The sequence below is a fragment of the Lagenorhynchus albirostris genome, chromosome 3, assembly GCF_949774975.1.
Source record: "Lagenorhynchus albirostris chromosome 3, mLagAlb1.1, whole genome shotgun sequence".
In the NCBI taxonomy this organism is placed as follows: domain Eukaryota; kingdom Metazoa; phylum Chordata; class Mammalia; order Artiodactyla; family Delphinidae; genus Lagenorhynchus; species Lagenorhynchus albirostris.
Window position 1 is genome coordinate 38,352,213 of NC_083097.1, and position 16,380 is coordinate 38,368,592.

At 34.9% G+C, this 16,380-nt stretch overlaps 1 protein-coding gene across 1 annotated transcript in view; it reads left to right on the forward strand.

The window, feature by feature from the left end:
• Positions 1-16,380, forward strand: part of PARP8 (poly(ADP-ribose) polymerase family member 8) — a 92,376-nt gene that overhangs the window by 8,032 nt on the left and 67,964 nt on the right. The window contains exons 2-6 of the mRNA XM_060146303.1: positions 1,422-1,459; positions 8,122-8,211; positions 8,780-8,850; positions 10,344-10,421; positions 11,922-12,016. Of these exons, the coding sequence (XP_060002286.1) occupies positions 1,422-1,459; positions 8,122-8,211; positions 8,780-8,850; positions 10,344-10,421; positions 11,922-12,016 (372 nt within the window). The remainder of the gene's footprint in view (positions 1-1,421; positions 1,460-8,121; positions 8,212-8,779; positions 8,851-10,343; positions 10,422-11,921; positions 12,017-16,380) is intronic.

The window sequence follows — 16,380 nt, forward strand, 5'->3', positions numbered from 1 at the left end:
ACTGATTCTTGTTTCCCTATATGTAATGTGCCATTTTTTTCTCTTCTTTAAATTTTTTTTCTTTATATTTGGTTTTCAGCAGTTTGACTATGTGTACCTAGAATTAATTTTCTTTGCACTTATCCCGTTTGGGATTTTCTGAGCTTCTTCAATCTATACATCTATGTTGTTCACCCAAATTAGGAGATTTTCAGCTTTTTTTCCCCTGCATTATTCTCTCTCTTTTCACCTTCTAAAACTCTAATTATACAAAATGTTTGCTGTTTTGCTAGTGTCCCACAAGACCCTGATGATGTCTTTGTGTTTGTTTGTTTCTTCTTGAGATTGAATTTTCCTTTACATCCTTAACCATACTTATTAACTTTTAACATCATTGAGGGCTAATCCCAACACTTGGGTTAAATTTTCTCTCGAATGTTGGTTCAAGGTTCCTGTTTGTTCACGTCAAGTAATTTGGACTGTTTTCACTTTGTGAATGATACGTTACATAAGCTCTGTATTCTGTACGTTTCTTCAAAGAGAATTGATATTTTTTTGGTCTTAATGGGCAGTTATTTTGGCTGAACTCGAACTCAAGTTTGACTTCTCTGTGACAGGTGGCAGCTCCACTGCCCCATCCAAAAAGCTAATATTGAATATGTGCTGTGCGTCATGCTTATGTGTTTACCATAGGTAATTGTGCTGAAAATACAAATAGACATGGACCATAACCTCAGGAGACTTGCAATCTACTTGACACAGAGAGGAGAGTAAACAAAGTGTGACAAATCCCCGTATGTCATATGAGATAGGTACATAGAGACAGTGGAGTTAACTGAAAAAGGAGTTGTTAAAAATGATTTTTGAAACAACTCAATCCTTCTGAGAACAGGAGGTAGTTTATTTATTATATATAGTAATGATGAAAGATCGGCTGATGAATAGCTATTAGTTACACTGTCATAATTTTGTTAGTTCTTTGAAGAAAAGGAAGTGTTTCAAAAGCACAGCATATTGTGAGGAAGCAATATTAAAAATAAATGTTTAAATTTATAAATGTTTAAATTCTTGAGTGCCATACTAAACAGGAGAAATACTTCTCTTTTTGGTAAGAAAAGATGATTTGATAAAACCTGAGCAGACAATGCACATGATCATAAATTACTGAATGTTAGACGTTACTGAGATAAAAGACCTAGCTATACTAAAAAAAGTATCACAAAAGATATATATTACTATGTCATATATCTTAAAAATCTGTAAGTTTCCTGTGTCAAATATCAAAGACGTTTTCTAATCCATTTTGGTATCTATACTTTTATCTATATAAAGTAATGGGTAACACGGGGTTGGTTTTCATTGTGTGAAAGCATGTTTGCCTTAGCAGTAACTTGAGCCTTTCTTTTCTCTCTCTCTCTCTTTTTTTTTTCCTGTTTTAACAGTGTATCCTATTCAGTACATGTATCTGAAGATTACCCAGGTAAGTTTTTCTTTTTCTTTTTATTACAAATATTCATGCCATGATTCTTTGAATAGTTTTTTCTTCTGGAGATGTAAAATGTATATAAATATATCTAGGGGTGAAGGGTTGGCAGGGAAAGACAATATAAAAGAATTCTGTTGATTGCCTGTGAGTTACATGTCTCACCCTGAGACACAGTACAGAATCAAAATAGTTCTCCCGTGAAACTACTTTCCTTGAGTCAATATGATAGCTTCATCCTGTATATTTACCTCATTACAATTAAAATGAAGATTCTCTAAACTGGTTTAGTTGTTGGCTTTCATACTCTAAAAATAATGGGTAGGAGTAACAGCTAAAATAGTAGCTAAAAATAATAGTAATATTTGAAAATAATAGGCCTTTCTTAATTTCTCTAAATTTATATACAGTTGAACACATCTCACAACAACTTTCTGAGGTTGTTACTATAATATCCTCATTTTACAGATGAATGATGACACTACTAGTAAGAGGAAGAACTGCAATTTGAACCCAATAGTCCAGAGCCCGTGGACCATACTGCTAGACTGTACTAGGCTTCTTGCATATGCACAGCTGTCCTCACTGTGTGTCCTGAAATAGATTACTAGATCCACACACATTTGTCCATAGAAAACTGAATATAAGGTCACTACAGATCTATTTTTCTATTGATCAAACCAGTATCTTTCTTCTAGGCCATGTTCAGTCTTACTTTCTAGACTCACTGTAATCTCACCAGAGCCCAGGATGTGTATGCCAATATTTAAGTCATGATAATTTGGACTTTATCTTTAGTGTTTTTCTCACTCATGATGTCTGTAATTTTATCTTGAGTAAGAGCACGAGCACTGTAGACTTAGTGTAGATCAAATATGACTTGATTAGTTTACCCCAAAGAAAAAAGTATAATGCAAGAATCTATTTTTTATCATATTCTGTGGCAAAGATTAGCAAATTTTAACTGCCTATGTTTCATATATATATTTTTTACTCCAGCATTCTTACTTAATAAAATCTGATGGTTACCAAGCTAACTGTTCTGATCTGTCAGGGTCATAAATTGAAATCACAATTCCAATTCCTATTCAAATCTAGCCATTTTATTCACTTACTGTGCATGACTGGGATCATAATTTTCTGTATAAAACGAGTAGATTGCTATAAGTAACTTTGATTACGTATACTTTGAGTATTTTTTAAAAAATAATTAGTTAATAATGTGGTATGAGGATATTGTAATATATTTTTTTAGCCTTTAAGCAAAGTATTTCCAGTGGCAATTTGCATTATGCATTTAACCTTTTTGTAAGATCAAATGTTACATTTTAAAATAATTTTCACATATCATAAGTTCCCTTACAGTTGTTTTGCTATGATCTCCATATGTTTTAAGCATAACATTCTATAAAACTATGGTGCAATTTTACAAGGAGAGTTATTCATTATTAAAAATATGCCTATTTTTAATAGTATAAAAAGTATTCTAGGCAGATATTATTGGAAGAACCAAGACATGAGATGTATAAAGAAAAAAAATTTCTTAGCTGGTTTTGCAATCAGCCCTCTCCCTTATTATGATATAGTATGTTTTTGATGCTGAATTTTGCTTAAATATATTAGGAAAATAAAAGCCCCACTATTTATTGTAAATATTATGATTATTATGCTTCTCATCTGAGGCAGCTCCTAGAGATGTCAGCCAAGAGAGATGCAGGACATTTAAGTCAGGGTGATAGAAATAATGCCACAAATGAAAGCCCCCTGAAGACAGTAAGTGAATTATTCTGTAGTGCAAGAAATATGGTAGATGCCTTTAATAAACCAAGTGAACCAAATGTTTAGCTCCCTCTTGTGGTCAAGAAGTATTACTCTGGTTTCTCTCGCCACACGGGAGCCCCACTGGAACTACAGTATACAAAAATTGAAATTAAAACATAAAGTATTGGTTATCATTGGTGCTTTTTAAAATTGAGTTTACATCACGAAGCAAGTTCATAGTGAATTGGCAATATAATATAATTTATAAAAAAAGAAGTGTAAGTAAAACACAGAGATGGAGAGAGAGATTAGTGCTTTTGGGGATAGAATTTTGAATTGGTTGATGCCAAGTATTTTCTTATGCATGATTGAATGGATTCTAAATACCAGTTTGTGTATAGACAGGACAAGTGCTATCATGACATTCTATACTTGAAGAAGTGTGCTGAGGGAAGTTAAATATTCCCCAAGGATGTGTAGTTTGGTGGTAACCAAGTCTATAATTCAGTTCTGATTCCTCTCACTTCTGCGGAAGAAGTAGTAGTAGTATTTTCATGGAGCTTTCTTCGAAGTGAATATTGCTATGATAATATTTTCCCCATTATTAAATTTTAATCCATAGTTATTTGTACTAGGAGTTCAGTTAATACGCTTGATTTCTCATATAGATAATATTATATAAAAATTATATGTTTGCTCTTCCTTTCCAGTATTCATACCTGTATTTTTTTCTCCTCTTGTACTGGCTAGAACTTCCAGAATGACTTTTAATAATAGATAGGAAAATTGGCAGCTTTGTTCCTTTTCTCAAAATTAGTGAGCTTGCTTCTAGTCGCTTTCAGAAGAGCAAGTATCATTGCTTTCTCATTTACTAAGCTTTTTTTTTTTTGAGAATGAGTATTAAGTCTTTATCGAATTCTTGTTTGGCATCTAATGAGGTATCGTGTATGTTTTCTCCTTTGAATAGAAGGTGACAAGATATATTAGCAGATATCTTAAGGCTGCTCTATAAGAACTACGTGTATTTTGTCATGTACTCTGTTATTAAATACTTCAAATTGATGACAGAATTAAACTGTTCTTTGGCATTTGATAGAACTTGCTAGCAAATCTATCTGAGCCTGTATCTTTTTTCTTTTTCTTTTTTTTTTTTTTTTCTGGTACGCGGGCCTCTCACTGTTGTGGCCTCTCCCGTTGCGGAGCACAGGCTCCGGACGCACAGGCTCAGCGGCCATGGCTCACGGGCCTAGCTGCTCCGCAGCATGTGGGATCTTCCCGGACCGGGACACGAACCCGTGTCTCCTGCATCGGCAGGCAGACGCTCCACCACTGCGCCACCAGGGAAGCCCTGAGCCTGGTATCTTTTTAGGGATGGTTCTAGAGCAGTTGTCATATATTTCTGCCATGATTGATGAATCTGTTCTTTGTTTCTATTTCTTAGTCAATTTTTAACATGTGTTCTTCTTGAAAGCCCACTATGTTGGAGGAATGTCCAAATTTTTCAGCAAAAAGTGTTTTTAATAATATTCAGTCTGTAAGTCTAAAAATCTTCTGCATCTCTGTGGTTATTTCTCCTTTCTCATTTCTGTTATTTTACATTTATTCTTGTCTTTTTCTCCCCTTGCTTTTTCTTCCAAAAAGTTTGTCTATTTTAAAAATTATTTCAAACAAATGCTCTCTTTTATGTTGCTTTTAATTTCTAAATGCAGTAATCTTGATAGTACTTTTATTAATTCCTTCTGCTAATGTTCCTTAGGATTTTTTTCCTACTTTTTCTAGATAATACGGTTCAGTGCTTATCTCATCATCTAAGTTTGAAAATACAGTATGGAATTTTTTTTGCCCTATGAACATGTATTAGCATAATCCTCCAAATTCAGGATTATGCCATCCTATTTATTCCTTAGCAGATTTGCCACTTTATAGTTTTAATCTATTAAGTTACCTGTGCCATCTATTGGAACTCATTTCATAGTTTGTTTTTGTGAAAATTAAAATTGAGAGGGTCTTCAGTTTTAGGTACATATAATAACGTATATAAATGAAATACTAAAGATATATTGGCTATTCAAATAAAATGAAGAAATAAAGCAGCCTTCTAGTTTACCTGTGGAGTTTCTACTGTAGACAATTTTCTGTTTTTTAAAGGTAAGTATATTACAAATCACAGATAATTGACTCTGTTGTGACCAGCAGAATTCTTTCTCATCAGTTACCACCTTTAGTTGGGAGGCTTACCTACTGGAGGATATGAATTCTCTCTCTCTTACATGTTTTACAAGATACTGCAATTGTTGAGTGACAATATTCTGATATAAAAAAATATAGCAAAGCACTGATGTTTGGATTCAGACAGTTTTACCACTTACTACGCTATGTGTAATTACTTTAGTTACTTAAATAATTTGGGTGAATTAATTTTTCTGAGCCTTGGTTTCCTCATCTTTAAAATAGGGATAATAATTGGCTTGGTGGTTGACATGAATATCATATGTAGGGGAAATATGCAGATTGTATTATAAAACCAGTATAGTTATTATTTATAATTATTTCTATTAAGTTACATAGTAATGAATAATGGAATGCTGGCTTAAATTAGAAATAGAATAAAAGCAGTAATTTAAGAGATGCGTTTCCGTAGCTCTCTACTCACCTCTCCCTTGTCCACAGAAGTTCTAGCAATGCTTGCATAGTCTGGTAGGGAAGGGAAGAGAAAATATTCATACTGTTAACAGCCTTTAACAAGAATCTACAGGTTCTCTACAAAACATACACGTTAAAGAACCTAATTGTCCCCGGAAGCTTTCAGAAAAAGAAATTGCCAGCCTTAGACTCAAGTGGGAGACTCTTCCCATGAAGGAATTTGAGTTTGAAAGCATTCTGTTCTGTCACTGGCTCTTTCTGTTACCTTAAATGCATTCTTTATCCTTTTTGCGTCCTACTTTCCTGTGTCTAAACAAAGACAATGTATTATTACAGATATCAGAATAGGTTGAGGAAGATTTAGAAATAATTAGTTAAACAACAACAAAACATAGAATCAATTCAGACAGCTGGGACACTCCTCAAAGATCATCAGCAAAACTCTTCATTTTATAACCAAGCAGACAGTGGCTTAGAGTTAAAGGGATCAACAGCTAATTGGTAGCAGAGTCTAGATTTGAAGTGCTTTGTCTGCTCTTACATTTCTGTTCTTGACTTGAATACACCTCTGTGATCTGGCCTGTTGTATCATAATGGTTATTTAATGGATACTGTCATGCAAACTGAAAACATTTTGGTTTGGGTAAATTAAGCCAAAAGCAGAAATTAGAAGTGTTCTAATCCTTAATACTAATCAAACTACAGACTGGTAGAAAATCTCTTAGAAAATGATATGTCGAATGCCTAATCCTGTCTTTCGGTGTTATGCAACAATTTACTAAGTTATATTGTCTTGAATCACACCTCGCTGCCTTCCAGTGTCAACACTTTGTGTGAGCCATTTGGTCCTTTAAATTGAGTTATTCATTTCCCTGTTTTCTTAAACGGAAAGTTCTAATTTATTTGCCTCTCGATGCTTTACTACAATCCTCCTCATTCCATGACACTGAGATATTCCATGATATGGAGTCCACTGTCCAGATTTTTCTGGATCTTTCCTTCGAGTTGGTGGTCAGCATTGCTTCCATTGCTCTTTTTCTTCTCAAGTTTGCGTCAAGGAATCCATTGTACATAGGGAAAACCGAACTATGCACAGTGAATCAGTAAGGCTCTGAATGAGGGTTTAAGAGGTTTAAAAATGGACTGAACCCTCTGAATGAGGGCTAAGAAATTTAAAAACTCTGTTTTAACAGAGCAGCTGTTGATCCTCACCTGAAGGTATGAGTTTACTGACCCCAGATAAGCAGTCGAAGCCTCACCTAATATGACGAGACAGTAATTAAAAAGTTATATTAAATCTGTTTCTTAATCCGGGGTCTCACCTGATAAACACAAAAATCCTCACACCCTCCTAGATGCTACTTGAAAAGGAAATAAGGCAAAATTTGTAATTAGAACAAATCAAAATAATGGGGCAAACCTGTTTTGTTTCAAGTCTAATCCACCCGCATCTCCTCTCAGATTCCTGAATAACTTAAAGCCTTTGACTTTGAGAGTCTTTTGTGGCTACGTTGTGAATACATATCACTGTCACTACTCAAGGCGTAAAAACAGTACAGATGTTTCTTTGGAAATAAAGTAATGACTTAGCTATCTATCAGTTAAAAATCATGTTCTCATTGTACTGACACAATATTATGAAAACTGGGCTCAAGATCTTTTATCATGTGTTCGGTAAGTCATCTGAACACTCATTTCTCCTAGCAGAAATTGATACAGGCTTCTGTTGTTGGTTAGGTCTATTTTAGACTTTTATTTTTTATATATATATATTTACATATTTATACATCATTGATGAGTGTATTATAGGACCATTATTTAAAAATTGGTTAAATATTTGTTGAATAGCTGTGTCACAGATGCCCTGTAACCATCAATGAGCAAAAAAAGTAACAGTCGTGTGTCGTATTACCGTATACTTGATACCGATATTGGGAAGGATGCTCTTCAATGAGTTGAGGCAACCAGTTGCGTCCAAATGATCCATTACTGCATGGGATGTTAGAGATGTGTTTGGATAGTCTCTAGCCAAAGTCCATATTTGTCTAGGAGATGCAAACATCTTTAAAGAAGCTATTTACAATTAATTCGCACATAAACCTGCAATTTACTTCATTTTTTTCCTGAGATTAATCAGAACAGTAGTGTGTGCCTTATGAGTGTTGGAAGCGATGTGGCTATACCTTAATTTTTTTTAATAAAGGTTGTACTTTTTCAAGTTACTATGCCTTTAGTTGTCTATATTTCTTTTGCAGATAATACATATGTGTCAAGTTCAGAAAATGATGAAGATGTATTAGTTACTACAGAGCCAATTCCAGTCATTTTTCATCGAATAGCAACAGGTAATAGGAATACACTATTTTCTTAAATTCCAGGTTAATATTTTCTTGATTATAGGTAGCTTTGTTTTTTGGTTTCTTTTAACCCATATAGTATTTATCTTTGGCATCTATAAATCTGGTTTTCCATACAGATTTTCTATTTAAAGTCATTAATTTGTTTTTCAACAGTTTTAAAAATTCATAAATTAGTACTTTAAAAAAGTCCCATTTAAATGCCTTATGCAGATATTTGCTTTTGTGAAAATATTTTCATTCATAATGATACTGCCAGACAAACTGAATATTTAAAAAACATACTGAAGGCAATGTAGATCCCATGAAATATATAGTGAGAACTGAAGGAATTTGTACTGTGGGCACTTCAGTTTGAGCACATTTTTATGGGCAATGAAAAATCAGAATAGTTTGTATGTAATATAATTCTCCAACGTAATATAATTTCAAAATATCCCTTAATTTCTCTTGCAAAAGAAAGAATCATCTATGGGGTGTTTTTATACTGAAACTTATAAATATTTGGTAAATAGTGTACTGAAAACTAAAATGATTCTTTAATTATAACTTTCAGAATTAAGAAAGACAAATGACATTAACTGTTGCTTATCCATAAAATCCAAATTACAGAAGGAAAATGGGGAGGTATGTAAATTACATTTTATGTTTTATTATATTTCTTCAAACAATATAGATATATTTGAAATTTACTGTGTATTTGTAGTTAATATCATCATTATTTAGGTTAAAATTGCATATAGTGAATGAAGTACACGCTCCTGGCTTAGGGACTTATGTATGGGAAAGATGGTGGCCTAAAATTAGCTACCTTTCAAGTAATAGAAAGAACATCTGGTTTAAATCTAAATAAAGTGCATACAAAACCTAACTTGTTCTCTGTGTTTTCATCAAATAATGTAGTTGATTGAAGAGCGCTTATGTAACATATTTAGAATAACCGTATGTTATTCTAAACTGTATGTTTAGATTAACTGTATGTGGTATACACAGTTTTGATCAGACCCTTAAAATTTCATCTGTAAAAGATGATCTTTCTAGCTAAAGGAGCACAGAGCTTGGGTATAGTCTTATTATTTTTGGCCAGTGTTAAAACAACAACAACAAACTTGTCCCCTTTCCTCACCTTCAAGAAATTTACTTCAATCTGTAAGTAAATACGGGGACATTAAACAAACAAAATGAATGTGGTGGGACCCGACAATTCTTTGGTTTTAAAACTATGCACTGAATGCAACCCTGCCTTCCCCTCAGTGTTGTACCATTCATAGTGCTCTTCAGTAGCCAAACTGAGAATCACTGATTTAGCATTATTGCTGCTAAAACCAAAAACTGTTTGTATTTTATAAAACCCAAATTCCCTTTTCTAGGTTTTTTGTTTGCCTTAGTAATTTGAAATTTGATCTAGAAATTTAAGGATAATTACAAAACATTGAATTAATAGATTCCTGTGTCTAAAAGCAGCTACCTTTCTCTTAATTATTTTAAAAGGGTCAGGGATAGGAATAGTTACTTTAGATGAATTTTTGTTGTTTGTACTTTAGACACATAACAGATACGGTTCAGTTAATTAGAAACTCAAACTTCAAGTTCATGCATATTTAATTAAATATCCTTTTGAAATCTGAAATCTAAAATTATTTCTACAAAGTTCTCTTCATAATGTGATTTGTATTTATTTTCATAATTTGAGTTTTATATTATTAGATTCAAAGTGCCTTTTCTTTCATACCATTATGTGGTGTTGGCAGTGGAAGTGAGAACAGTCTGGGATAAATAACGCTGAGGAATTTTTTAATCAAAAATTGAATCAGTGTGAGCTGCTCAGATGTTTTATCAGGACAAACCCCAAATTGTAATTGATTGATGTAGCTTTTTATATACATCAAATATTAAATTGTACAACTCAAGACCAGTGAAACGTACATAGAGCTTAATGCACCCACAAAATTGTCTCTTACTACCTTTTTGTTTTTGGTTTGTACTGCACCAACAATTCTTTTATTTAAAATCCATGTGGTATGCATAAGACCTACCTATTATGGCCACTTGTTACTTTAGTTTCAGAAGGAGGAAAACTAGTTTGACCATTAAAATTGCCTTCTTACTATTATTTTAAGGAGTCAAGACAAAATAGTACGGTGGAAGAAGATTCTGAAGGAGATAATGATTCTGAAGAATTTTATTATGGAGGACAGGTAAGCACACCAGCTCCTCCAAATAGCCACTCTCAAAGGCAGCAGTAGCCATACACGTTCTAGTGGAAATCTGTGCTTGTCATCTAAAAGACCTGTGTGTTGTTCAGGGTTCTGTAACTAACAAGGAAATTCCTATAATTTGTCTGTCGCTCATTTTCTATATATTTTCAGAAATTAAGGTTACTTTTGCAGTTATTTGACTGTAATCATTTATTTACATTGAAGTTGTCTTAACTTCATTACAGATGTTTTGCAGACAGCATCTTATTATGCTTTTAACTTTTACATTTATTAAGCATATTGTGCTCAGTCAATATTTTGAAATGGTGACACTAATAAAAGCATGAATTGTTAGTTTTAAATAGAAGGTGATTAACCTTTATAAAAACTGATGGGCCCTAATTGTCGAGCATCCTCATTATTTGTATTCATTATCTTCCTTTTCCTTCTATACTAAAGTGTTTGTTGAAAAATTGTTGTGAAGAAACATCATAATTTATATATATGAAAATAGCATAGCCACATATGCATATATATGAAAGAATTCATTATATTTTTCCAGAATAATGTTAAAATTTTAAACTGAGCATTTGATTTTAGGATATGGCTATATAAGTTGTCTTGTTCTGTTTCTGTAAACTTCTTGATCCAATATGCTCTGTAACTTGGATAGTTTAAGGGAAAGGTAATATGTTAAAGAGATGCTTTAAAGCCAGTTATTATTATGTAAAGAATGCAAGTCAATTTATTCATTCAGAATCAGAAATTAGTAATCTGTCAATCAAGTGTATGCAAGGCAGTAGAAGTATGGACGGACATAAATAAAACTAGATTTCCTCTCTCCAGAATGCTTTACTAGGAATGGGGTACTTTTCCTAATGATTCTTTAACCAATATAACACTCTAACATTCTGCAAAATAATTCTTCCAGTTTCGATTTTTGTTTACACTGCTAATTCTTACGGGGGAAGTAAATGTTTTTTTCAGTCCAGAAGTTTTTCAGATTATCTGCCACTTCACTCCTTTTAACATTGGCATTGTCTTCGTATCAAAGTAGTCAAATATTACTTTTTAAGCATAATAAATTATACTAGATGTATGTGAACCTAAGAACTTTAGTGAATATATTGCTGAACTGTCTATACTTTTTTTTTTTTTTTTGCGGTACGCGGGCCTCTCACCGCTGCGGCCCCTCCCGCTGCGGGGTAACAGGCTCCGGACGCGCAGGCTCAGCGGCCATGGCCCACGGGCGCAGCCGCTCCGCGGCATGCGGGATCTTCCCGGACCGGGGCACGAGCCCGCGTCCCCCGCATCGGCAGGCGGAATCCCAACCACTGCGCCCCCAGGGAAGCCCTGAACTGTCTATACTTTTTTCATGAAGGCGACAGAGAAAATGCCCATGGCAGAACTACAGGGTCACCTGTCCAAGAGATTGTTTGTATTTTGATTTTTTTGATTCTCTTTACCCTAAGTCATTTCTAAATTATCCCTTTTCATCAGGTGAACTATGACGGGGAGCTGCACAAGCACCCCCAACTCGAAGCTGATTTGTCGGCAGTGAGAGAGATATATGGGCCACATGCAGTTTCTCTCAGGTAAATAAATACCTTTGGTGAATACAACTTAAAATTATTTGGAAAGTCACTGGAATTTTCTGTTGGAGTTAAGTGGAAATATCCTTGGGCTTAATTATATTTGAAAGTATATGAGAGTCTATTATGTTTCTACTTACACAAAATGGCATATTTATGGCTATGATTTTTTTGTGTGTACACATGGTTTAAGATTACATTGATTTCATTAAAGAAATTAGTTATTTTTGGAGAGTTAGTCTGATAAAATATCAGTCTTGAGTGGCATCATAATCAATTCCTGTAACAGATTTGGCCAGCTGAGCCCATGTTGTTATCATAAATTAAGGACATATTTGTGTGAACAATAAAAGTCAATAATGCATAACCGCTGGTATCCAAATCACATTGTGATATGTAATCTGGCCCCTAAGAAAAGAAAGGAAAAAAAGACATAAGTTTGTGCAATGTGTGTTTGAATGATAATTATTTTTTTTTGTTGCAGTTACTTAATATATTATTTGGTGATAAATTTCCAGGCCATTTTCTATTACTTTAATCATTCAGAAGACCCCCACCATCCCTATTTAGACTTTCTTTTCTCTCCTTAATTTAAGAAAAACCCTTTTCTGCCATCATACTTGTTTCCTTCCATGAGTCAGATCTGATGTTTCAGATTTTTGTTATCTTCCTAAAGGGTGGTCTCCAAGTCTCCAGACTCCTCTCACAGCCTGACCTCAGTTCCAGCCTCATCCACCCAAACCAGGATTGTTTCTGTTCTCGAAACGTGCTATATTTCCCCTTGACTTTGTCCATTTGCCCAAGCAGTGCTTCCCTCTCAAACCCGGTTGCTCTCTTTTTTCAAGCCCCAGTCTAAAGGTCAGCTTTTCTTTGAGCCTTCCTTGAATCTCTGATGCAGACTGGTTATTCTGCCGTATGCACTCCCATCACATTTGGCTCTTAATCTCATTTATTAGTCTCTTCATGTCTTGCTGTTATGGGTTTACTTCTCCCCCTCTAGACTCTGAATTCTGTGAGTGCTGGGGCAGCACACTTTTTTGTTATTTGCCTTTATTTTGTGTTGGTTTGGTTTTCAATCCTGCTTGTACTCCAGTACTTAGCCTAGCACAGCGCACATATGAAATATAAGCTGGGGGCTTCTTGACTGTTTTCAGTGGAACGTCTGTGAAAAATGTTCGTATTATCTGGTTATATTCTTTTCAGTGAACATATGCAGATTTTGAGAGAGCAAACGAATACTTAAGGGAGTATAACACAGCTGTAATTTATAATTGCTAACTGTTTCATTTTACCTGCAGAAACTTACAACCACCTGTGGCCTAAATAAGCCGGGATCGTACACCCGGACCCTCTCCCTCCTGCTCATGGAGGGATATTAGGCTACAACTGAGTGAGGGTGATTGGGATTATACTTGGAAAAGCAAATCTTTGCAATTTCCAAAGTTTTGGCGGATTAGCTGTGATCATTTCACAATTGATCTATGCTCTGGCTCCAGGATAAGGAATATGGAGATTCCATAAGTATTATAGAATGAATAAATGAAGAAGGCAACAGGGACTATCAATAAATTGTCCAGGGATTCCCTGGCGGTCCAGTGGTTAAGACTCCGCACTCTCACTGCTGAGAACCTGGGTTCGATCCCTGGTAGGGGAACTAAGATCCCACAAGTTGTGTGGCTCGGCCTAAATAAATAAATAAATTGTCCAAAACAATGACTAATTTTTTTAACTTTAGTCAAACTTTGTTTGAAAGCTTAAAACTTTAATCGCAATAGTTTAACCCTCTCCCCCATGAAAGAAAAACGTCTGTATATGATTAATTCAATACAACATAGAATTTAGCTGCTTTTCATTTGAAATATGTATTTTTATTTAGAGAATCACTTTACCACACATTGATTGCTTTTATAAAGTTTTTTTACATATATTTCCATGCTATCTAGGCCTCAATCATATCATATATATATGTGTATATATATGAATATTTTTGTTTCTTCAGCAAGCATTTAATAATTTCTTATATTACTATCATAAGGTAAATACTTATAATTTCTATTAGTATCTTCCATTATTAATAAAATATTGATAATTTATGGACTGTTGAAATTAGATAAATATCTGGAATTTCATTCAAGTGAAGTATCTAAAGTCATAAATGGTTTTGATTATTTTCCCCTTGCCTCTTTCACTTACAAGTTTTGGTCCAATTTAACTCTCAATGAATGCAAGCCATGTTCTTGCCTGCTCTAGATTTCCTCTAACTACAGAGGATGTTTCCAGAATAAATAACCTCCCAGAGGCCTCATGATATAAAGGGAAATCACAGCAGGACTAGTGTGATTTACTTAAAATAAATAAGAATGAATTTACTGTCTGGTCTCAAATACTGTGGCTTAGACATATGGGAGAAAGGAGTAGTTAGGCCTAAGATCTTGGAGTCACCTTCTTTGCAAAGTTTTAAGTCTACTGAAAACAGACTGTTCTAGTTAGCTGTTCTTTTACTTAATTGAGTTTCATAAGGACTTAATGGAATTTGAAGAGCAAAAGTACCTCAATATGCATAGTATGCTATTTGCTGTCATTTTTTTTAATGTGACATCTAATGAGAAAGGCAGCTAACCACATCTAAGTTCTCTTTAAGAGAAGAAAATAACAGAGATTGCCTCAATTGAGGCAAAACTCTCTTTTAGTAGGTTGAGGGAGGCTATAGAAAAAGTGACCGATGATAAATTTATTACTTAAGTAGGTAATTTTAACTTTACCTGGCCAAATCATTCAAAAGCAGCCTTATGGCTGGGTTGAACCATACTTGGAAACATTGATGACAATTCTGATTCACAGGCTCTTGTGCAGGAAGTGAGTTAGGTCTCTGGGGGAGCATGGTTAACCCCCTGATCAGTCTGCGTGTGTCTCATCTTGAATCATGCAACAAAATGAGGTTATTTTATGTTTTTATTATAAATTTACTCCTATAGTCATGTATTCATTTAAAAAATGATCAGTGCTATTGAAAACAATTTGAGATTAATATTTTTAGAAAGCAAGGAATTACAAATCACAAAATTATCATTTGGTTGGGAATGAAATGATTCTGATAATTTGCTGATGATGTTTCAAACTTTTACCCCAAATAAAATATCCTTTGCTTTATGATCATCCATCATCCATTTAAAGAACTGAAGGCAGCTGAGTAATATTCTAATCTTTGTATTGTGGCTGATGTTAAAGTAGGTTGGAAGATTGCAAGATTTTGACTATTCATTTTGATCACTTTTTGTGGTTGGATGATTGTAATTTTGGAGTTGATGTTTTGGAGGACAGGGCATGCAGAGGATTTTTTTAAGGTTTGAGGAAGCTATACCACTGTATTCAGGCTCACCACCCAAACATATATCTCATGGAAAAGAGAGAGAGAGAGAGAACGAGAGAGAGAGCGGGAGAGAGAGAGAGAGCGAGAGCGAGAGCGAGAGCGAGAGAGAGAGAGAGAGAGAGAGAGAGAAAGAGAGAGAAAGAGAAAGAGAGAGAAAGAAAAGGAAAGAAAAAGCCACATAAATCAGGGTGGACCACTTTAATTTCTCTGGATTTCCATAAGTAGTGGGCCAGTAGGACTACTTAACAAATCTCTGGTTCTCCTCTTCTGGCAGATGGCAGGATTGTATTTCCCTATCTCTCTCTTTTTTTTTTAATTAATTAATTTATTTATTTTTTCACTGCGTTGGGTCTTCATTGATGTGCGTGGGCTTTTGCGGTGAGCAGGGACTACTCTTCATTGCGGTGTGTGGGCTTCTCCTTGCGGTGGCTTCTTTTGTTGCAGAGCACGGGCTCTAGGTGCGCGGACTTTGGTAGTTGTGGCACGCAGGCTCAGTAGTTGTGGCGCACGGGCTCTAGAGCGCAAGCTCAGCAGCTGTGGCTTTGCACGGGCTTAGTTGCTCCGTAGCATGTGGGATCTTCCTGGACCAGGGCTCAACCCCGTGTCCCCTGCATTGGCAGGAGGATTCTTAACCACTGCGCCACCACCAGGGAAGTTCCGTCCCTACCTCTTATAATATCAGCAGTGGACACACAACTAGTGTTGGCCAGTGAAATGTGAGCCGAAGTGCTAGTGTGTGAGTTCCCACATCTTCAGTACTCCACCACTCTGGGCCCCTTGGCGACTACAATGAATAGCATTCTTTCTAGTCCTCTGATTCCATAGTAAGCAGGTAGTGTGAGTGAGATATAAATCCTTTTTTTGTGTGTTAAACCAGTGAGATTTTGAGGATGCTTGTTACTACAGCATAACTTAACCTACACCGAAGTATGTCATTCGTCAAAAGATCTTGTGTTGGATGTTTGTAATGTCCTTTGCAGCATACTGATTCTCCCGC